This window comes from Natrix helvetica (genome assembly GCF_964273705.1).
Source record: "Natrix helvetica genome assembly, chromosome: 4".
NCBI lineage: Eukaryota > Metazoa > Chordata > Lepidosauria > Squamata > Natricidae > Natrix > Natrix helvetica.
This window is the reverse complement of record NC_138550.1, coordinates 60,739,563-60,763,444: the sequence shown is the minus strand read 5'-3', so window position 1 is coordinate 60,763,444 and position 23,882 is coordinate 60,739,563. Positions and strand designations below refer to the sequence as shown.

At 37.4% G+C, this 23,882-nt stretch overlaps 1 protein-coding gene across 11 annotated transcripts in view; it reads right to left on the bottom strand.

Annotated features, from left to right (window-relative positions):
• Window positions 1-4,372: 4,372 nt before the first annotated feature.
• The window catches only part of CASK (calcium/calmodulin dependent serine protein kinase), a 187,803-nt gene continuing 168,293 nt past the window's right edge, over window positions 4,373-23,882 (bottom strand). For 8 of the 11 annotated variants that reach the window (XM_081951509.1, XM_081951514.1, XM_081951515.1 and 5 more), the window contains 5 exons: window positions 15,859-15,939; window positions 15,687-15,767; window positions 15,117-15,319; window positions 14,775-14,858; window positions 4,373-5,735 (listed from right to left, as the gene is read on the bottom strand). In XM_081951509.1, coding sequence (XP_081807635.1) covers window positions 5,559-5,735; window positions 14,775-14,858; window positions 15,117-15,319; window positions 15,687-15,767; window positions 15,859-15,939 — 626 coding nt within the window. In that variant the 3' untranslated portion in view covers window positions 4,373-5,558. The remainder of the gene's footprint in view (window positions 5,736-14,774; window positions 14,859-15,116; window positions 15,320-15,686; window positions 15,768-15,858; window positions 15,940-23,882) is intronic. The other 3 variants (XM_081951512.1, XM_081951510.1, XM_081951517.1) reach the window with 1 other exon arrangement.

The window sequence follows — 23,882 nt, the reverse complement described above, 5'->3', positions numbered from 1 at the left end:
GCTGGAAGACTGAATCTGCAATAGGCAAGCAGCTTGGTGTGAACAAATGAACTGTGGGAGCAATAATTAGAAAATGGAAGACATACAAGACCACTGATAATCTCCCTCGATCTGGGGCTCCACGCAAGATCTCACCCTATGGGGTCAAAATGATCATAAGAACGGTGAGCAAAAATCCCAGGACCACACGGGGGGACCTAGTGAATGACCTGCAGAGAGCTGGGACCAACGTAACGAAGGCTACCATCAGTAACACACTACGCCGCCAGGGACTCAGATCCTGCAGTGCCAGATGTGTCCCCTTGCTTAAGCCAGTACATGTCCAGGCCTGTCTGAAGTTTGCTAGAGAGCATTTGGATGATCCAGAAGAGGATTGGGAGAATGTCATATGGTCAGATGAAACCAAAATAGAACTGTTTAGTAGAAACACAACTCGTCGTGTTTGGAGGAGAGAGAATGCTGAGTTGCATCCAAAGAACACCATGCCTACTGTGAAGCATGGGGGTGGCAACATCATCCTTTGGGGCTGTTTCTTTGCAAAGGGACCAGGACGACTGATCCGTGTACAGAACAGAATGAATGGGGCCATGTATCATGAGATTTTGAGTGCAAACCTCCTTCCATCAGCAAGAGCATTGAAGATGAAACGTGGCTGGGTCTTTCAACATGACAATGATCCCAAACATACCGCCGGGGCAACGAAGGAGTGGCTTCGTAAGAAGCATTTTAGGGTCCTGGAGTGGCCTAGCCAGTCTCCAGATCTCAACCCCATAGAAAACTTTTGGAGGGAGTTGAAAGTCCGTGTTGCCCAGCGACAGCCCCAAAACATCACTGCTCTAGAGGAGATCTGCATGGAGGAATGGGCCAACATACCAGCAACAGTGTGTGCCAACCTTGTGAAGACTTACAGGAAACGTTTGACCTCTGTCATTGCCAACAAAGGATATATAACAAAGTATTGAGATGAACTTTTGATATTGACCAAATACTTATTTTCCACCATAATTTGCAAATAAATACTTTCCAAATCAGCCAATGTGATTGTTTGGTTTTTTTTTTTTTTACATTTTGTCTCTCATAGTTGAGGTCTACCTATGATGCCAATTACAGGCCTCTCTCATCTTTTTAAGTGGGAGAACTTGCACAATTGGTGGCTGACTAAACACTTTTTTGTCCCACTGTAACTGCTGTAAAAAAGTCAGAACAAATTCTTGTATCATTTGTATCATCAAAATATTGTATCATTTTTTCTTTTCTATTTTTGCTTTCATTTATTGCAATTTTAGCTTTGTTTTTGTTCTTTCTTTCTTACTTTGCATTAATTTGTATTTGTTTTTACCTTTTTAAAAATACTGTGCATCTGTGTGTATATGAAAGAATCTACTATGTAACTCACACCCAATTCTCAATACTCGGGACTTTCTTACGATGAATTCTGGCAAGGTAACAAAATACAAGTTTTTTTAATAAAGCATGTTTCTGCATAAAAATAAGAGTGAAACGAGACATGATGTTCTAGATTAGCGTTCATATGCTACCTTGACCCTACATTGCATCTAGAGAACAAACACTCTAAAAAGTTTACAATTCCCAAAGTTTATAAGTTTAGCTTTCAATTTGATAGATTTTGTTCTGTATTTTCCAATATTAATACAGTAATAGTAGCAAGAGCAATCCTTCACAAATGGATATAATCCTATTTTATTAAAATCAATTTATGTTTCATCATTATTATGGGAAGTGAATTTATATTGCAATTTTATGCTGGTGTTATGTTATTATTGACACAAACATTTAGCACCAATTGTCAAATCCCTATTTTGTGCCTGAATATTTATCAAAATAAATAAGAGAACTGATAGTTTAGTATATAATATAAACTATAAAAACGAAAACAACAGAGGGAAGAAGACCTCCATGCAGATGTCTGAATACACAGGGAGACTAAAAGAATCTTGAATGAATTCATTGATTTAGATCCTGGGATCAGTTCTCAAAAGTAGTGAAAACAAAAAACACAATTCAGCTTGCTCCATGGCTTTTTCAACATACTGTAGTGTTGCAGAGCAATGTAAATCATATAATGACTTAAGATGCTATAAATTATATAGACACGTTGATCAAATTATTAGGAACCCAATCAACAGATATAATCAAGGGCAAATAACAATAACCCCTTTCTTTAAAATATATGTAACATCCAGCTTGCAATGTGTACAAAGTTGAGAATATGTCACTGGAACAGAGACAGATAATCTTTCTGCCAATAAATATACACTTCTAAGTGCAAAATGAAAACTTGCCATTCTTTGACTAGTTTTGTTACTAATCAGCATTTCCTTTGATAATCTAATTACGTCTAAATTGGAAATGCATACAATGCAATGTTACAGAATATACAGTGCATTCAGAAAGTATTCAGATCCCCTTCACTTTTGTCAATTTTGTTGTGCTGAAGCTTCATTCTACAATTATTGAAATTCATTTTTTTCTCATTAATGTACATTCAGTACTCCATAATGACAAAGTGAAAGCAGAAGTTAAGAAATGTCTGTAAATGTATTAAAAAGAAAAAATTGAAATATCACATTGGCGTAAGCATTCAGACCTTTTGCAACAATACTTGAAATTTAGGTCTAGTGCTTCTCATTTCTCTTGATCGTTGCTGACATGTTTCTACACCTTGGAGTTGACCTGTGGTAAATTAAATGCATACTGCAGCAGAGCAAAGCCATGAAATCAAAGAAATTGCCTACACAGCTCAGAGTCAGGATTATTGCAAGGCACAGATCTGGGGAAGGCTATAATAAAATTTCTGCTGCATTGAAGATTCCTAACAGCACAGTGGCCTCTATAATTCTCAAATGAAAGAAGTTTGGTGCAACCAGGACTCTTCCAAGAGCTGGTCGCCCAGTCAAACTGAGCATTTGGGAGAGAAGGGCCTTAGTAAGAGAAATGACCTAGAACCCAATGTCACTCTGACTGAGCTTGAGATCCTGTGTGGAGATGGGACAAAATTCCAGAAGGACAACCATCAGTGCAGCCATCCACCAATCTGGACTTTATGGAAGAGTGGTTAGATCAGTGGTTCCCAACGTGGGACCCATTTGATTTTTAATGGGGCAATTTGACCCTTGTTTAAGCCAAGTTAATGGCCTTTTAGACTTCCTCTGCATGAGTAGAGTTCACTTTTGAGTAAAGTAAGAATTATATGTCACGGGGGGGGGGGGGGAGGATCAGTATTTTAGAGATCCTTAGCTGGGCAGGGCCAAAAAAAGGTTGGGAACCACTGAGCTAGATGGAAGCCTCTCCTCAGTGCAAAACACATGAAAGCCCACTTAAGAGTTTGTTCCTTCTTGACCTCATGGCTTTTGCTCTGCTACAATATGCACTATCAGTTTTGACACCTTCTAAGGTGTGTGTATTTCTAAATCATGTCCAATCAATTTAATTTACCACAGGTCGACTCCATTAAGGTGTAGAAACATGTCAGCAACGATCAAGAGAAATGAGAGGCACTAGACCTAAATCTCAAGTATTGTTGCAAAGGGTCTGAATACTTACGCCAATGTGATATTTCAGTTTTTCTTTTTAATAAAAAGAAAACCCAATCAAAATGTACAAATCTATTGCCCTTTTAAAATATTTTGTTTCTTTAGAATGGTAATCATTGAGAACCTTACATTGTTCTCAAGACATTTACATTAGTAAATAATACTTCTGTATTGCAATGTTGAAGATAACACTTTTCAAAAACATACTGGAATTTAATAACAAAAGCAAAGAATCCATATTAAATAATAAAAATGTAAAACAATCAGTCCAAGATACAGTAATACCAGAGATACATGGAAATTTGAGTCACAAAGATATTACAAACTGGGATTGATAATGCACAATCTCCTGTTATGATGGGGAACAGATGTTATCCTTGCTAAGACATTGGTTAGAGAAATCAGAATATAGCAATAACCCTGAGATGAATTCATGGTAAAATTTGCTTATTAAGGCTCCATATCTAAGATTTAGGACTGTTCCACACATTGTCAAGGTTGCATTTTTTCCAACCAGAGCATATAGCTCAGCGAGTCATGGGCAATTGGAAAATCCATTTAATCTAAACCGTATATTTATTTTATTACAATGTGTTTTGGGAATATACACTTTTCAGCATGTATAATACAAGCGAGTGCTAAAATGTGAATATATGAATGTATGAAGCGACCCATATTTGCAGAGTGAGTGTGCAATTAAAGCATGAATGTCAAATATCACAAAGATGAGAGAAATTTTTTCTAAATATCTACAAAAAAATTGACTGTTTTTCTTAAGTAATTGTAGAATCCTGTGATGAAATGAATGACTCAAGGCATTTAATTGTTGAACACATAAAATGAAGTATATTTAAAATAAAACTTTAAAAAATGGTTAGTCTATAGAATCTGAAAAGAATTTACAGGGCTGCAGCAGCTGAGTTTTTTGGAACTGTTAATTTATCGCAAAGCCTAAACTGGGTTTCTTTCATTGCACAGTATTTTCTCTTAAAATATGTGCATTTTCAAAACAATTACATACATATTAAAAATCAGCATTTTTGCTTAAACATAATTAAAACGGTAATACTCTCAGACAACACAGATCTGAAATGGCAAAACCAGTAATTTTCCCCCCTCCCATCTTTACAACAAATTAATTTGAGACAAAATTACAAACACATTTCACTACATGATTAATAATAAAAATTAAGAGTTTTGTTTATAAAGTTGCCCAAAATGCAAGGGATGTGCATAGGTTTTACAACTTAGTCATAGTATTTTATTTTATTCCCTTGGGTATCTTCCCCCCATGAACGGAATGTACTTGGTTGTAGACTACAGTTTTTTCAACACAGATACACCAACGGCATGAACGCTTGCAACTGTCCACATGCATTAAGAGTCAAGACCCAACTTCAAATCTCTATTCAGTTTTACAGAGTTCTTCAAAGAGACAGTATCACATCATCTGCCTATTAAACCAAAATAGTTCAAAATGCTACTCTAAAAATGATTTTAAAAAGCAGAAGACCATTAGAATATAAGTATTGATCTGGTCGTGATTGGGCTAATAATTTCAAATAAATAAAGGAAAGCAACTCAATCCAATTCACAAAATCAGACTCTAAAAGATGCAATGTTCCACCCCCAATTAAAGTAAAGATCACATTATTATTAAAATAGATTATAGAAAGCAGCATCTATTTTGTGCAGTTTTAGGGGCCTTTGAAATTAAAAGCTATGAGTTCCAAAAATATAACATTCCAAAGGATTGAATAATACATATATTTAAAGATACATTTTAATAAAATTTAGGAGAACTGATTAAAAAAGATACTGTCTCTTTAAATTATCATATTTTTTGCCTAGCTATAAGGACATGACAATAATTATAAATGTAGGTCACACTACATCTAGGTAGTCTCTAGGGGCCAAGACCTGTTGACATAAGGTCAATAACAAAGAGGTTTTTCCAAGTATGAGGTGGCTTCCAATAATGATCACATTCTTCTGGTAATTGGATTAATATATCCAAGAAACAGGAACCCATTGCGATGCTTTACAAACAAGCTCAATGGCTTCTTCCAGATGCCTGATTGTTTCATCAATTTCATTGTTGATAATTGTAAGGTCAAAGTAGTGTGCATATGTTCTCTGTAAGATTTCTGATTCCTTTTGCAAGCGTTGAAGAGATTCATCCTGCACAGTGATTAAGAAAAATGAAAGAGGAACAACTTTGTTATCTTGTAATTATTACATACAAGGAAGCATATTTCCAAATGCATTTCTTATATAGGGATTCATTCATTTTGAATCTTTTTGTAAGAAATGCATTTGGAATTTTGCTTTACTTTAATAGAATTGAGTTGAACTTATTAAATTAAAGTTCAATCATATAAATTTATTTTCTTCATATAACTCAGCATTTGTTTAAATGGGAGAGATGAATGTGAGAAAAAATAATTGGATAAGCAAGGAACAAGAGAGGAATGGTACCTTATTAATAAATTGTGAGATATTTATTTATTTATTTATTATAATTGTCCATTTCAAATCAATGACTCTGGATGGTGAACCATAAATAATGAAAATCGTTAAATCAGAATATGAAAAAGAAATTAAATACAAATAGTACCCAAGAGATATTATAATCTGTCATTGTAAACATAATTCAACACAAAACTTTGGTTTGTGACCAAATAACCTACTTAATAACAATCTGATTAATATATACAGAAGTGGCCAAAAGTATTGGTAACCTTCCACTTTTTCCTCACAAAATTTGGATTTGCCCTAAAATAAACTGAAACTGACACATGTAAATTGCATTCAGTAGTTTTATTCCATAATTTATAAGAGATGCTTTGCTTTTGATGTATGATATTTTTGCAAATAATAAAAGAACTAATAAAATAATAAAACGAACTATTCAGATTAGCTGGAAGAATATTTGGGGTCTTCTAGTCTAATCTCCTGCCCAAGGCAGAGTCCTCATACCATCTCAAACAAATAGTTGTCCAATCTTTCCTTGAAAAACTCCATTTACAACTCCATGTTAAAGGTGTTAGAGCACCCACAATTCCAAGAGGCAACCAACTCCATTGCTTAATAGTTATTATCGTCAGAAAATTCCTCCTTATCTTTATCTTTCCCGATGGACTTTCACCCATTGCTTCTTGTCCTAACCTCAGATACTAAATTGATGCCCTCTATTGGAAGATTTTATCATGTCTCCCCTCTGTGTTTTCTTGGTTAAATTAAATATACCTAGTTGTTTTAGCTATTCTTCATAGGATTTAGCCTCCACACCCCTTATCATCTTTGTTGCTCTTCTCTGTACTCATTCTAGGGCTTCACCATTTTTTTAAAAAAACTGTGATGGCCAGAACTGGATGCAATATTTCTAATATGGCCTCACCCATGCGGTATACAGTGGTACTATCACTTCTGGTAATCTTGATGCTATCTCTCTGTTGATGCAGCCTAAGACTGTGTTTGCTTTTTTGGCAGCTGCAGCAGACTGCTGGCTCATACATAAGTGGTGGTCCATATTATTATATAACTGTTCTCATGTATGTCACGAAACAATAATATTTATTGAGCTATGCCAGAACTAATTACTTTATTTTATGCAAAATATGATTTATAGGTAGTTCTTGGATTACAACCACTAGTTCAGCATCATTCAAAGTTGTGATGGTGCTGAACTAGGGAGACTTACAACCAGTCTTCAAAACAGCACCTACAGTCAGGATCTGAGTACTTGAGCCTGGATTGCAATTACAGCATTGTAGCAAGCCACTGTCATGTGATTGCAACTTCTGACATTTCTGCTGACTTCCCACAAGCAAAATCAATAGGGGAGCTGGCAGGAAGTCAGGGGTTGCTCCTGCTACTTTTTGGCCTGCACTCCAAATTACCTGCCCACAGCACCTCCCTGTGGTACCCATGCAACCGAGACTACTGCAACAGAGGTTGTGGGAGCTTTATCACTGGAAGCGTTCAAGAAGAGACCGGACTGCCATATGTCAGAAATGGTGTAGGGTCTCCTGCTTGAGTGGGGGCTTGGACTAGATGACCTACAAGGTTCCTTCCAACTCTGCTAATATAATAATAATAATAATAATAATAATAATAATAATAATAATAATAATAAGAACAACAACAACAGTAATAACAACAACAATAATAAGATACCTAGGACGCTGGCAGCAACCCGTATCAAACATTAGCACTAGTCAGTGGTATTTGTGATGCATTTTTGAATGTTCAGTTGACTTGAATTTCATGTTTAATGAATAAAGTATAATAATAATAATAATAATAATAATAATAATAATAATAATAATAATAATAATAATAATAATAATAATAATAATAATGTCAGCTAAAGAACAAGCAGGTCAAAAACAGCCTGGAAGCAAGATATGATTTGGAGAATAAGGAGATTGTGTTAGTAAATGAAGAGCTGAAGCAGAGGGTTGTTGCTATTGCTGAAAAAATTAAATGGTATGAAAATCGAGTAACTCAGTTCAAGGAAAACTCACAGTTCAGGGCAAATCAGTACCAGTTTTATAAGAGCTTAGAAAGTGGAGATGGAGTAACAACAAATGAAAAGCCTGATAAAGAGAAAGCTCTGAAATTCTGGAAGAATTTGTGGGAAAACAACAAGAAGCACAACAGAAATTCAACATGGATCAAACAGGTTGAGGATTCTATTAAAGTGCATAAAATGGAAGATGTAAAAATAACAAAGGAATGGTGCAAAGGCAGTCAAGAAAAGTGAAGAATTGGAGTGCACTTGGACCAGATGAGCTACATGGTTTCTGGCTAAAGGCAGAGTGCCTTTAGCACTTACAAGTATGCACGAAAGATTGGCAGCCCAAATGAACCAGATCTTAAAAACACCTGACAATGATGAATGGATGACAACTGGAAGGACAATTTTGATCCAAAAAGATAAAGAAAAAGGAAAGGACCCTGGAAACTATAGGCCAATCACCTGTTTGCCAACAACATACAAGCTCCTTACTAGTATCATTGCAAACCAAATTTACAGATACTTGGAAAGAAAATACTTGCTTCCTGTAGAACAGAAAGGATGCTGCAAAAATTCAAGAGGAACAAAGGACCAACTGCTGATTGACAAGCTAATCCTAAAGAATTCAAAGAAAAGATGAACCAAGCTGTTCATGGTTTGGATAGACTATAAAAAAGTGTTTGATTCAGTTCCCCACAGCTGGATCAAGAAATGCCTGAAAATCTTTGGCATTAGCAGCAACATACAACAATTCATGGAAACTTCAATGAACCTCTGGAAAACGAAGCTTATGGCTAATGGAGAAGAACTGGGTTAAGTTGAAATTAAATGAGGCATTTTCCAGGGTGATTCCCTTTCACTCCTATTTTTTATACTCTCAATGCTACCACTGACAACCATTTTGAAGAAGGTGAACTGTGGATATGAACTTGCAAAGAAAGGACTGAAAATTTCACACTTGGTGTATATGGATGATTTGAAGTTGTTTGGTAAAACAAAAGCTGAACCGAATTTATTAATTGAAAACACAAAAGAATTTAGCCAAGACATTGGTATGCAGTTTGGAATTGACAAATGTGCAACAATGGCAACCAAGGCAACAAGGTCCTAGAAGATGATGAGATACAACTTGAGAATGAAGAAATGATAAAGGCAGTAAAACCAGAAGAAGGCTACAAGTACTTGGGGATTTTAGAGGCCTCTGACTTAATGCATAATGAAGTCAAGGAATTAACCTCAGCCAAGTACATTCGACGAATTCGCAAGATATTAAAGTCCAAACTGAGTGGAGGAAACATCATAAAAGCCATAAATACCTGGGCTATATCTGTAATTCGATACTCTGCAGGAATAATTGACTGGACCCAGATGGAGTTGGACAATTTGGACAGAAAAACAAGGAAGCTTATGACAATGAATCATGCTTTACACCCTAAAATTGATGTTGACTGATTGTATCTACCAAGAGCAGAGGATGGTCGGGGACTCCTACAAGTAAAGCAGACTGTGGAAGAAGAAAGACACCGCTTGAATGATTACATCCAGAAAAGTGAAGAACCAATGATTAAGGAAGTAAATAAAGGAGGCCTTTTGAAGACAACTAAGTTAAAAGCTGAATATAAGAAAGAAATAATTGAGAAGCGAGCTGAAAATTGGAAAAGCAAAGCTATGCATGGCCAATACTTGAAAAGTATTGAAGGCAAAGCTGACCAAAAACTAACTTGGAACTGGTTAAGATCAGGAGTACTGAAAAAAGAAACAGAAGGCTTTATTTTGGCAGCTCAAGAACAAGCCTTAGCCACAAACTGCATGAAGGAAAAAATTCAATATGTTACCACCACCAACAGCAAATGATGTCTCTGTAATGAGAAAGATGAGACAGTCGATCACTTGATCAGCGGGTGGAGCAAAATTTTACAAACTGACTACCTACAACGCCATGACCGCGTTGCTAAGATTATTCACTGGAAATTGTGCCAAAAGTTTGGATTTGAATACAGCAAAAACCACTGGGACCACTTCATAATCCAGACTGACAGGCACTTGGCCTACAACACACCTGACATAACAATAATTGAAAAGAAAAAAGTATGGTTCATTGACATTGCAATACTTGGTGGTGCACGAATTGAAGATAAACAGCAAGAAAAAAATCACAAAATACCAGGATTTGCAAATTGAGGTTGAGCGACTGTGGAAAAAGAAATCATGTGTTGTCCCAATTGTAATTGGAGCCCTTGGAGCAATACCTAAAGGGCTACCTCGCTATTTGAAAATTCTAAATTACCTGACTTGAACATTCTGACTCTACAAAAAAACCACCCTACCTGGAACAACTTATATCCTCCAACGTTACCTTAACAGTTCCTAGGTCCTTGGTTAGGAGTCGAGCTGTTAGGCTACCAACCAGTCCCAAAGGCTGTGAATCTCATCAAAGATTAACCAAATAACAACAACAACAACAACAACGTGTTTCCTCGAAAATACGACATGTCCTGCTAATAAGGCCAGGCCTGGTTTTTGAGATGGATGTAAATATACACCCTCCCCCTAAAATAAGCCCTAGTGAAAGGGTGCCGTGGCAAGTAGCGCTTCTTGGCTTCTTAATCGGATCAGTTGAGCCGATCCGGCTGCCATTCAAAAACAGCTGATTTGTGGGTGCTGCTCAGGCTGTGGCCTCTGGTAAGTGTGGCTGCTTTTGCCATCAATTGCGGCCACAACAACAGCAGGAGGCCAAGGGATGCACCCCACGTGCCTTGCACCGGCCTTCCGAAGGATACTGTAACAGCAGCTATCCACAATTTTTTTATCATTATTTCGTCCCGACCCACGTGGCCCAGAGAGCCACAGGATAAAATAAGGGTAAAAAAATTGTGGATAGCTGCTGCAACAGTACCCTTCGGAGAGCCGGCTTGAGTCTCCTGCTGCAAAAGTGGCTGTGCCTGAGACCGCTTTTGGGAGAGAAAGCAAAGGGAAAGCAATGAGCTTCATCTCGCCCTTGCCCTCAGCCCCCCTTCGGCTAAACTAAAGCAGAGAAGTGGCCCGCAGGGTTTCAGGAGCAAAACTGAGGCTGACAGGAGTCAGGGCACGGGGGAAAGTCCAATGCGGCCCCAGCGCTCTTCTTTTCTTGGAAATGGAATCTTGGGAGTGGGAAACGGCATTCCCAGGAAGGGTGAGTATGTTGGTATGTGTATAAAAAACACAAAGCGAGGGAGGTAGCAACCGCGGATTAAGGAGCTTTGTGAAACGTTACACCTATACGCAAAGTTTGGCGAGCGAGGGAGAAGACATATTTCCCTCTCTTGGCAGTGTTTTGCTTGAAAATATTTGAGAATCAGACCAGAGAGAAGGAAGAATGAGCCCTGTGAGGAGATGTTGCCGCCGCCGCCGCCTGCAGAGACACAGACAGAGCGAAGTTCATTGAAGACGCTCCCTCTCCGGCCAGCCCACAAGACTATCTGAAGGTGGACGGGGGGGGGGGGAATGTCCTGCACATCGGCAGCTGCGTCTTCTTGCAAGGCTTCTTCCAACATCCCCAGTTGTATGGATTTCCATGCCTTCCTTTATGGGATGTTGCTTCGCACCTGGGACATCGGGAGAAGCCCTGTGAGGAGACGCCGCTGTCAATGTGCAGGAAATGCCCCCACCCACCTGAAGATCATCCTTTCAAAGAGTAGTTTCACCAGGATGAAGAGGTGGCTGAAGGCGGGGTTTGTGTATGGTTGGGCTTTCTTCACAAGGGGGACGATCTGGGGAGCAAGAGATTTAGGAAGCCTGGGCTGGCGTGGGGCTGTTTCTCCAGTGAAGCGTCTGATTCATCCTCAGGGTGAACATTTCGCCCTTCGCCATCTCTCTGTCCTGGCTTGGAAGCTGCAGAGGAAGCCTGCCATGCCCGGCAAAGGGGGGGGGGTGAGAAGTGACAGCAAGAGGAGCCATGTCTCGCTCCATACCTCTCACTTCTCCCCCACTCCACCTGCCACCCATCTCGCTAAAGAGACTGTGGGGAAGGGAAGCAGCCTGGATTCTGTTAGCATTGGGGCGAGGTGGAAGGAGTTGGGCAGCGAGACACGCGTCCTATCCGAGACTTGCAGCTCCATCATGTTCCTCACTTCACAGGGAAGTTGAACATGAGATTTTTTTTACAGGGTGCTTCCCTGGAGAAAACAGCAAGAAACACAAATGAGTTGCAAGTCTTGGGTAGGACGCGTGTCTCGCAGCCCAACTCCTCCCATCCCGCCCCTAACAGAATCCAGGCAGCTTCCCTTCCCCACGGTCTCTTTAGCCAGATGGGTGGCAGGTGGGGTGGAGGAGAAGTGAGAGGCATGGAGCGAGACATGGCTTCTCTTGCCATCTCTTCTTCCCCCCTCGCCGGGCATGGCAGGCTTCCTCTGCAGCTTCCAAGCTGGGGCAGAGAGGAGGCAAAATGTTCACCCCTGGGGATGAATCAGACACTTCACTGGAGAAACTGCCCCACACCAGCCCAGGCTTCCGAAATCTCTCGCTCCCCAGATTGTTCCCCTTGCAAAGAAAGCCCAACCCGACGCAGGACGGTGACGGGATACGTATGTGTTTTTATTTATTATGTGTAAATAAATATGTGTTTTTATTTATTGTACGCCGCCCCGAGTCCCTTTGTGGAGAGGGAGTGGCTAACAAATCAAATAAATTCAAATTCAAATAAATACAGCAATGCCGGCCAGCCACTGGGCTGGTGCAAAGAACAGGGAGGAGAGGCGATGGGGGCGACAGGATATGCAGTCCCATGCTTGCCACCTCCTGCATCCCCAAAATAATAAGACCCCCTCATAATAAGGCCAAGGCCATATTTCGTGGGTCAAAAGAAAATAAGACCCTGTCTTATTTTCGGGGAAACACAATAATAATCCACCCTACTTGGAACAGCTTATATCCTCCGACATTACCTTAACAGTTCCTAGGTCCTTGGTTAGGACTTGAGCTGTTGAGCTACCAACCAGCCCCGAAGGCTGTGAATCTCACCAAAGATTAAGCACATAATGATGATGATGATGATAATTATAATAATACTGTGGGAAAAGAAATCATGTGTTGTCCCGATTGTAATTGGAGCTCTTGGAGCAATACCTAAAGGGCTACCTCGCTATTTGGAAATTCTAAATTTACCTGACTTGAACATTCTGATTCTACAAAAAACCACCCTACTTGGAACAACTTATATCCTCTGATGTTACCTTAACAATTCCTAGGTTAGAACTCGAGCTATTGAGCTACCAACCAGCCCCAAAGGCTGTGAATCTCACCAAAGATTAACCAAATAATAATAATAATAATAATAATAATAATAATAATAATAATAATAATAATAATAATAATAATAATAATAGCAGCCATTAGTAAGTGATATGGTTTATCTAATGTATGTCAGACTTTATAATCACAATGCTTCGTGATGGAAACTCTAGTCCATCCCAATTGCCATTGTAATCCAAGAACTACCTGTATTATGCTGTAAAGAATTATTAAAAATTTGAAAATTCCTATCCTAAATCCAGTCTGTTAATTCTATGGAAACTAGAATAGATTAGGAGCTGCTCAGTCTGTTATAAAATGGGGGCTATATAAATGTTTTAAATAAATAAATACTATGGTGAAATCTAGTTACAGTTTTTCTATTGTGCAGAAAAATGCAAGGAAGCATTTATCTAGCTCCAGATTATTCACTCCTTACCAAATGAGAAACAATCAACACTTCCTAATGTAGTGACTGGGGAAATCACCTGGACTATGGTATCCTCCTACAAAGGATACTTGCATGGTGCCTAATGTGCGGTCATTTTTCCCGTGGGAAATAATTCCTATTGATTTATACATCATTCTCTCTGACATTGGTGAACTACAGCTCTTATGAATTACTTGTTTTGAGTTATAATTCAACAGCATCTGAAGGCCTATACGCACACTGTCAGTTTTAAATTAAAAATATAAGAAAATATATAAATAGCTATGACATATAGGTTACCTTTAATTGAAAACAACTATTTTTATTCAAACAATATTAAATAACAAAATCTACATAATACTTGATCCTAGCTGGTACTTACGGGCAATTTTCTGCACCATTTTGGCAGCTAGATAGAATCAGTACAAGTATAAGAAAAATGAGAAAAAAGCAAAGCAAAGATAATAAGTGAAAAAAACAACAATAATGAAGTCATGTAGGATATGTCTGTAACAGTAATCCTCCTAACAACTTTTTATTTTAATTTATTTAGGTATTACCTACTTATGTTTCATAATGGCTAGAGCTGGATAACATTTCCTTTGTGTATATTCAATCAGGGAATTATTATTATCCCCTTAAAGATATATTTTTTTCTAAAGAAACTAAGAAGTAGATTTCCGCCCAGGAAAAATCTGTAATGAGAAACTGGATGAGCTTCCATTTTCACAATCTAATGTCTGCTTGGTTAAACTATGCAAAAATTAGCTGGTACAGACATGGCCTTAGAAAAGCAAGGTAAAAATTAAAAAAAAAGTATGAGGTAAAGAAAAAGAAATATTTATGCAAATTACATTCTAAAAAGAAAAATAAAGAGACATATGCTAAACATGTAGAGACGAAACATACTGCATTTCCTCAAATTTGACTTCCTCAAATTTGCCTAAATGCTATTATACTACATTCAATTACACTAGTATTTCATTGTAACAAGGCTTACCTCATTAATGCCTGGGGTAATTGTAGGTGCAGCAATAAAAACAACAAAAGGAGCAAACTCTGCAGTTCTCAGGACCTTCAAGGCCTAAGTGAGTATAACAGAATGATACAAACTTTAATATAAAGTAACAGATATTCTTGTCCCTACTTCTAGTTCATATTGACCCATCAATCCTCTGACACCTTTAAAGTGGGCAAAGCAAACAAAAAAATGTTTTTCTTCATGTAAAAGACAATTGGAAAGAGAGCATTTTCTAGCAGGCTAACATTTTTTCATCATACCCAATATGAAGGAAAATATTTTCTTTGTCCGATAAAATAGGCATGTGAAGGTTATATCTACCTGAGGCTCTACATCAAGTATTGCAATTAATCCCTGTTCATGGATCTTCCGTATTGTTTCCAGTTTTGTCCCATACATTGCATCTTCATGGCTACCATATTCCAAATATTCATTGTTGGAAATGTCCTGCATCATTTGGTCATGTGATACAAAGTAATAATTCTTTCCATTCTCTTCATCTTTCTTTGGTGGCCTGGTTGTATCTACAATCACAAAAGTTAGGCACAACAAATCCAGACTTATTTTACATTGATCTATACTAAAAAAAAATACATAGTGGGTATGCATGAATTATTATAGGTAATAGTTTAGGTATTAATTTCATTCATTCATTTTGAAAACACTATCAAATATTAATTTCTGCATTTGAATTTTGTCTAAATCAATGAAAACAAGTAATAGTCTTAAAACTGTGATGTTTTATTTTTGAAAAAAATCAAAAAAGATTGAGAGATTTCTAAAAAATGGCTTCTTAATGAGCATAATCATGATTTATTTAGTTTGGCTACCCTAGTGAACTCCTAATGACACTGGGCTGTTAACAATCTATCTTACAAAATTTTTACTTACGTGGAATAGGATATGCAAACCGGTCTGGATGTTTTGTAATTAGTGTATTTTTAATATGTCTTCTCCCAACACCATGTGCTCCTACATGAAAAAAATGATATTATTACAAAGAACTAACAATATAGTACATTGTTATATTATATCATTACTACAGGATCAACATTAAAGTTACCTAATAAAACAAGTGTTTTCCTTTTGAATGCAGGCAATTTTACCACTTCTTCATAGGTGACAAGATCTAATTGATCGAACACTGTAATAGGAGAAAAAACAACAGATATAGAGGAAAAATGTCTGATATTTTTCTATTTTTCAAGGATTTTTATTACAATTTCATTAAATATTTTACTTAATAAGAATATATTACAAATTACATGCTCAAAAATTTGTGGGTGACACCATGCAAATAGGCACACTGCTAGTATTAGTACTTCTGAAAATTTCTAAGACTCTCATTAGAAATTATTTTAAGGAATGATAAACTAATAGACATGTGATAACATCTACTTAATCAACAGTAAAGATTTAAATATATTTTATTAGCTTATAAAAATGAATTAAAATCTGCCTTATAACAGTTTTATTGTAGTCTCTGTGTATTAGCATTATCCTCTTTTAAAAAAAACTCCCAAGTATAATTATCAGAGTTACCATGAATACAGTTGTTTTTGCAATTTAATATTTTATATTAGCATGCTCTTGAGAATTTGGATAGTGATGGACAAAAAATGGCTTTACTGCAAATTATAAAGCCACCATCATAACAGAATCAATATGACCCTGGAAAAGATTTCCTCAATTGTCTTTATGCAATGGTCAATTATTTGAGAATCTCAATGCATCGTCAACTGCAATAGTTTAGTAAATCATATTAAAAATACTCTTCCCTCTCTATGCAAAGTAATGAAATTGTTTGTATTATAATAATGTAATGACATATCTGAGTTTCTTAAGCAATGTAAGAGTGAATAAACTATTTTATTAAACGTTGTACCAGAAAAATGATATTTTCAAAAAGACAGAATGGGAAACAGGGAAGGAGTTAGTATACCAACAATACAGTACGGTAATTACAATACAAACTGTATATTACAATACAGTTTTATATTTAATAGAGATTAAGAAGTCAGTCACCAAACATTTGATTGAGCATATCTCCCTGAAATTCTGCCAAGATATGTATTTCATGTATTGGTGGAATATTTTACTATCTTCTGGTTTAGCAAATTTGACTTTTAAGTTGCCTTGTTTTATAAATCTTTATGTTATAAATCTACCTATTTATAATATAAATCATGTAGCCATTATGATCTGAGTCTCTCCTGACAGTAAATATGGACATACAGATGTCCATAAATCAAGATTAATAGCTACTATTGCTAAGAAAAAAATTATATTAACTTCCATTAATTTCTATTTTTTTGAGCTATATTATTTTTCTCAGAACTAAAATAAGGTTTAACTACATTTTCTACTTAAAGTAATCTTATTTAATATAGTTTTTGAGAAACATAAAACCCTAATCATTTCCTTAAGGAAAAATCTAGGTTGTATTTCCATGCTCATCAAATTTACAAAATGTATTATATACTAGATGAAAAGTGGTTGGAATTTTAATTTTTGGTATTTTTCAAGGCCACCTCTTAATAGTTAAAGGCATAACATATAGTGAGAGCGCCTCAACACAAACAAGCAGAAAAAAACCAAATCACGTTAAATATTAATTCAGGTTTCTAGACAGAATTAAAAAAATGTACACATATTACAGGAATACAGGGACACATTTACCAACTGACCTTTTAAACATTTCTACACTTCTATGTAATAAATAAAAGGAGTTACTGAAGGGAAATAGTAAGAAGCAAATAAAAAGGCATTGTCACTTGACAGGTTACTTACATGCACAGAGGCCATTGGGATTAAGACAGCATGAAAAATGGACAGGGGTCATTGAAATATGGCTCATAATATTAGTAAAATAAAAAGCATATGCACAAAATAAACTTCACCATGCAATATTTTAAACATAATGCAAATAAATCACTTTAAATGATAAGCATGTTTAAAACAATTCTTTTTTTTGTAAATTGCTTTTAATTACATTAAAGGAAACATTTTATGCTTGTCTTAAGCTTGTGACATCAGAAAAATGATCCAAATGAGTTATTACATACTAAGATAGGTAAATTTACTTCATAATTCCAAAATAATGTTGAGGTAATATGTAGTATTATTTAGCCATGATTTAATAAGTCATTTGCAAGATTTCTAAAATAATTAAGAAAAAATAAAACAGATATATTTGGGAGGAAGTTGGAAATAGTATATTTTATATTTTTATTGTCTAAATACATGAAGAAATAAAACTTCATTGCATTACAATATATATTTTAAAAAATCTTTTAATTGAGCATTTATCTATGCGGAAGATTTTTAAGAAATGGATTATTAAGAAAGTAGCAAATCTCTTTTCTATTTTTCTCTCTCAATTTTTTTTGCTAGCTGAACTACAAGATTCAGAAAAACTAAATACTGAATGGGAAAAAATAGGATAGATATATTACTTTTTAAAATGCAATCATTTAAATTTAAAAAAAACACGTTGTTTTCTAATCAGTAAACTGTGTAAATTTATGGTAATAAACTGAGCCATAGCATTCCATAGATGTTATTTGTCCCACAAGTTTGCTATTTTCATCAGAATGACAAAGATTGTAGCTTGTTAACATATGTGTGCTAAAGTCATAATGCACATCAGAGGTGGGTTGCTCCCAGTTCAGCTGAATTGGTAGTGGAATTCAGGCCTGGGTTGCTTGCCACGCCTTTGAACTGGTTCCCTTGCCGCCACTGGAGAGTCGCCATTTTGTTTTTTAGTGACTGCGCGTTTACAGTTCACTGTAAATTGTTCTGCACATGCATGAAGAACAATTTACATTGAATAATGCACGTGTGCACGGGGGTTGCGAACCGATAGTAAAACTGGCAGCAACCTAGCCCTGATGCACATTCAAAAGGTGCACCCAGAAAACAACTAAGAGCCAGTGCAATAGTAGTGTAACTCAGGGAAACTGTGAGGTATCTAGAAGTATATGCTGCTGCAATCTGGATCAGTTGCTGCCTCTCAATGGCCGTCAATGGTTCTCCATATAGAGCACATTGCAATAAGCAAATTAGAAGATGACTAAGTCATAGTGATTGTGAATAAGGCCTCCTGGTCTAAAAATGGGCACAACTGGTGCACAACATGACTTTATGCAAAGACCCAACTCTTCAAAAGCAGCAGGAGCTACAAATCCAGGATGATTCTAAACATATGAAGAATGGTTGCAGGAACTGGGTATGTTTAGCTTAAGAGAAAGAAGGACTAGGGGAGACACGATAGCAGTGTTCCAATATCTCAGGGGTTGCCACAAAGAAGAGGGAGTCAAACTATTTTCCAAGGCACCTGAGGGTAGAACAAGAAGCAATGGGTGGAAACTAATCAAGGAGAGAAGCAACTTAGAACTGAGGAGAAATTTCCTGACAGTTAGAACAATTAATCAGTGGAACAGCTTGCCTCCAAAAGTTGTGAATGCCCCAACACTGGAAGTCTTTAAGAAGATGTTGGATAGCCATTTGCCTGAAACGGTATAGGGTTTCCTGCCTAGGCAGGGGGTTGGACTAGAAGACCTCCAAGGTTCCTTCCAACTCTACTATTGTATTGTGTTGTATTGATTCTCAAACAGTCACCAGTTCTGTCCAGGGACTGTTACCCTGTCCAGAGTCAGAAATGTCACACTTCCAGACCCTGGAAGACAAAAACCTAAAGCCATTCCATCTTGCTAGGGTTGAATTGCAGCCAGCTTCTCCCTATCCAGGCTGGGTATGGACCATGTTAAAGAGAAAGGACTAGTTATTTGCCTGGTCGTAATATAAGAGGTAGAGAAGAACATGATATGAGAATTTGATTATAAATGGACTTATTTTGGTTATGAATGACTGCTTATGTGGAATTAAATGGAATATTTGTATTTTATAAATTATTATAAATCTATGTATCCATATCACTTCCCAGATTAAAATAAAATGAGCATTTTTAGGAATGATATTGTATGGAAGAAGCACTATTAAATCTGTATGATTTTATTGAGCAAATATAAATTATAATTCAATCATTCATCATCACAATGCAATAATCAATAGGCTTTATTAACAAACAATAACCTATGCAAACAAGAGGCATTTTTATAGCAAGATATTTGAAGATTTAAAATATTTAAGATTATTAAACTCTACTTGGTTTTACATATCACATTTAAAGCACTTTTTAGTCCTTCTGGAATGAATTAGGGTGCTTTTTTCATTAAAATATATAACAATAATTTCTTTCTGCCTTCCATTTAGTCTTGTCCCTGGACAAGTCACTGCAGTTTCCTTGGCAAGATTTTTTTAAAAAAAGAAATGGTCTGCCATTGACTCCTTCCTAGAGCTAAGAAAAACGAATAGTCCCAGGTCACTAACTGGCTTTGTGCACAAGGCAAAATTAGAACTCATAGTCACCTAGTTTCTAGTCTGATGCCCTAACTACTAATCCAAACTGAGCAATTATAATTCTAAGGAAATTATTGGAAACTTCTATTAAGTTTGATGAGAATAAATATGCTTAAGACTCCATTGCAAGTGGATTTTCACTCATATAGACAGTATTTAACTTTATACTAGTGACGAGAGAAGCAAATTTTATTTTACATATTAAAATGCATCTCAATTTCTTGATGAAATGAAAAAAGTATAACATTCTAAAATATGCTATTATATTCCATAAATCTGATTTATAGTATCTAGGATCTGGATCCATTAAGTCAAAATACATATGGTCAATAAATAAACTAAGGTTTGCTTAGTGGACAATAAACAAATTTGACACTATGGCTTCTTATTGACCTATTAGCTCATTGATTTATTAGCAACTATCATATGCATACGAAGACATATTTCTTGAGTTTGTGCCATAAAGGGACAAGGTAAGAGGAATACAACACTATTAAAAAAAAACTAATTATGATTGGGTTAAACAACCCATTAATACTTTACTCCCTTGAAAAACTGAACCTAAATTGTTTTAGTTTGTTCAACTAATATTATAAAAATCTATCATGGTTGTTATGCGAGAAAACAGCCAGTATGCTGATGAGATATTTTATATTTTTATGATTTTTCACATTCTCCAAATTTTACATTTTCCAAATTTACCATATATTTTAATACATTGTTTTGTAGTACCCACACACCTTGTGACTTTTAGAAAATTTGGGTAAGTCCATCCATAACTTCATTAATCTTGTCTACTTTGTGTAGGAAGATATTATTTGTAACATACAGAAATAACACCATAAAGTCCTTAAATAGCCTAATAGAAATGTTATTTACATTTTGATGTGTGCTAGAGTATATCTGTACAGTAAAAAAAAGGATAAAATCATCACCATCAGTATTCAGAAAGATGTTACTAATACAATTAGCTTAAAAGAGTGCTCAAGATTAATTTCAGTGATGATTTTATTTAAATTGCTTGGTATCATTTGTGTATATGTGTGTGTGTGTGTGTGTGTGAGCGTGTTTCCCTTTGTGAGTGCTGTGGTGGCCCTGCAGCAGGATGGTGAAGTGAGGGGGAGATTGCTCCTTCCTCCTTTGCACCCCAAAACCCCATCTTCCCTGGCCACAGAGCCTCCGGCCTGCACCTCTCTCACTGGAGCAAGATGTGCAAATTCAAATGTTACATGCAGAGGTCTCCCAGTATAAGCGCAGCTACTTTTGCCGATTGTGGCCATAAAAGCAGCAGGACAAGCGACGCGTCCGACGTGACACGCGTTCTCCTTACCTAACAGTGATGGTCGCAGCAGGCAATTCCATCCATGGAACAGCTGCCTTGCTTGTGCCGCTCCAGATGCCGCCTCCAGCAAGTGCGGCCGCTTTTGCAACCGATTGCGGCCACAAAAGCAGCAGGAGGCCAAGTGATGCGCCTCACACGCCTTGCACTGGCTTTCCGAAGGGTAATGTAGCAGCAGTTAGCCACATTTTTTTTTACTGTTATTTCATCCTGACCCACGTGGCCCAGTACAGTGTTAAAAATTAACATTTCAGAAATGGAGGCTCCGAAGACATGGAAGGAGTATTTTTGGATGTGCGTTTATGCAGGGCTCCTCTTTGAAAGGACGATCGGCAGGAAAATCCCGCCCATCCACATATAACTTTCTGAAACAGTTTTCCTCACCCTACCCATTTCTGATCTTTCTCCCTCTCCCGCATCTGAAGCAAAATCAAACCGTGATGGGGAGGGGGGATTTTCCTGTGAGTACGGTGTTAAAAGTTAACATTTCAGAAATGTTACATGTAGAGGTCTCTTTCAGAAAGTGATCTGCGGGTGAGGGATGGGGGATTTTTCTGATCGTCCTTTCAAAGAGGAGCTCTGCACTGATGCACATCCATAAATACTCCTTTCATGGCTTTGGAGCCTCCAGTCTTGCAATCCTGTGCAGGGAAGGCAGAGGTTTGCTCCGAAGCTGCAGCAGAGAAGTGCAAAAGAAGACCTCCACAGGTATGGTAACATTTCTGAAATGTTAACTTTTAACACTGTCAGGCCACATCGGTCAGGATGAAATAACGGTAAAAAAATTGTGGATAGCTGCTGCTACAGTACCCTTCGGGAAGGCAGCGAGAGGTGCAAAGCACTTGGCCTCCTGCTGCTTTTGCAGCCACAATTGGCTGCAAAAGTGGCCACGCTTGCTGGAGGAGGTGGCCAGAGTGGCACCTGTGAGGTAGCTGTTCCATGAATGGAATTACCTGCCATGACCATCAGCGTTAGGTAAGGAGGGTGTGAGGCACACGGGATGTGTTGCTTGGCCTGCTGATGCTTTTTTAGGCGCAATCGGCTGAAAAAGCAGCCACACTTGCTGGAGGCAGTGGTCTGAGCAGCATCTGTTTCATGGATGGTGGGATGGCCTGCAGAGACCCTTTGGGAAGCTAATGCGAGACGTGAGGGCCGCTTGCTCTTCCCCCCACCTCATACAGGTACATGGAAAAAAAAATAAGACCTCCCCAAAAATCATTCAGTATTTAAAACATCAGTGTACAGTGCATTGGGAGAGTATTTTAAGGCTTCTTTTCAGCCCAAAGTCAACTTTATTTAAAGGGACTCTTATTTGGGAGGTCAAAAGAAAATAATATTGGGTCTTAAACATGGTGTTTGTGTATTACAGTAGTTAACATTATACTTATTACATATACAGTATCTATATATTAACTACTGTATACATATACTGTACACATATATATGGAATTGAGAAAGATCATTTCTACTTCTACATTTCAGAATTTAAATGAAAAGTTATGCAAGGCATATGAGCACTTGAATTATAACAACTACAATTGCCTTGACTAATCAGCCCAGTATAATGTTAACCACTGTAACAATTTAAGTGGTACACTATGGTATTTTTTTATTTAATAAGAGATATTTAACAGGTTTGCAATTATTACCGTATTTTTCACCCTATAAGACGCACTTTTTTACTCCAAAAAAGAGGGTGAAAATCTGGGTGCGTCTTATAGGCCGAATGTAGCCACCTGGGCAGTGGTGGGTTTCTGCTGGTTGGTCAATGAACGCGGAAGCCCCGCCCCTGTCACTCACTCGCAAATCCTTGGCGTTTTTTTGCATCGGGGCGGGCCCGTACTCACTAAAGCAAGTCGGGGAAGTCCTTTGCGCCAGCTGGAAAAGGTCTTCACTCCCCCCCCCTTGCAGCATGCCCCGATGCAAAAAATGGCAAGATCTCTTCTGAGAAATGTCTTCTCGGGCTGGCCGGATCTCTCTCCAGATCTTGCGGCTTTTTCAGGGTTTTCTTTAAAAAAAAACACCTGTCCGAACTATCTTGAAAACCTGCGATGTTGCTTTGGGAGGGGGCAGCCTTGGAGCCTGCAGCTTTAAAACAAGCCTTTGCACAGCTGCCCGTCTTTCCCCTCTGAAAGCAACCTCGCAGGTTTTCACGATCGTCTGCAGAGGCGTTTTTTAAAAAGAAAACGGTCTTTTTTTGGGGGGGAACGGGCTGTGCATGTAGGAGCTGGCGGTCAGGGCGCCCTGAAGCAACGCGCTCCGAAGCAGCGGAGCCTCGTCCTTCTTTTTAAGCAGGCAGCTATCAGAGAGAAGAAGGCGCGCTGCTT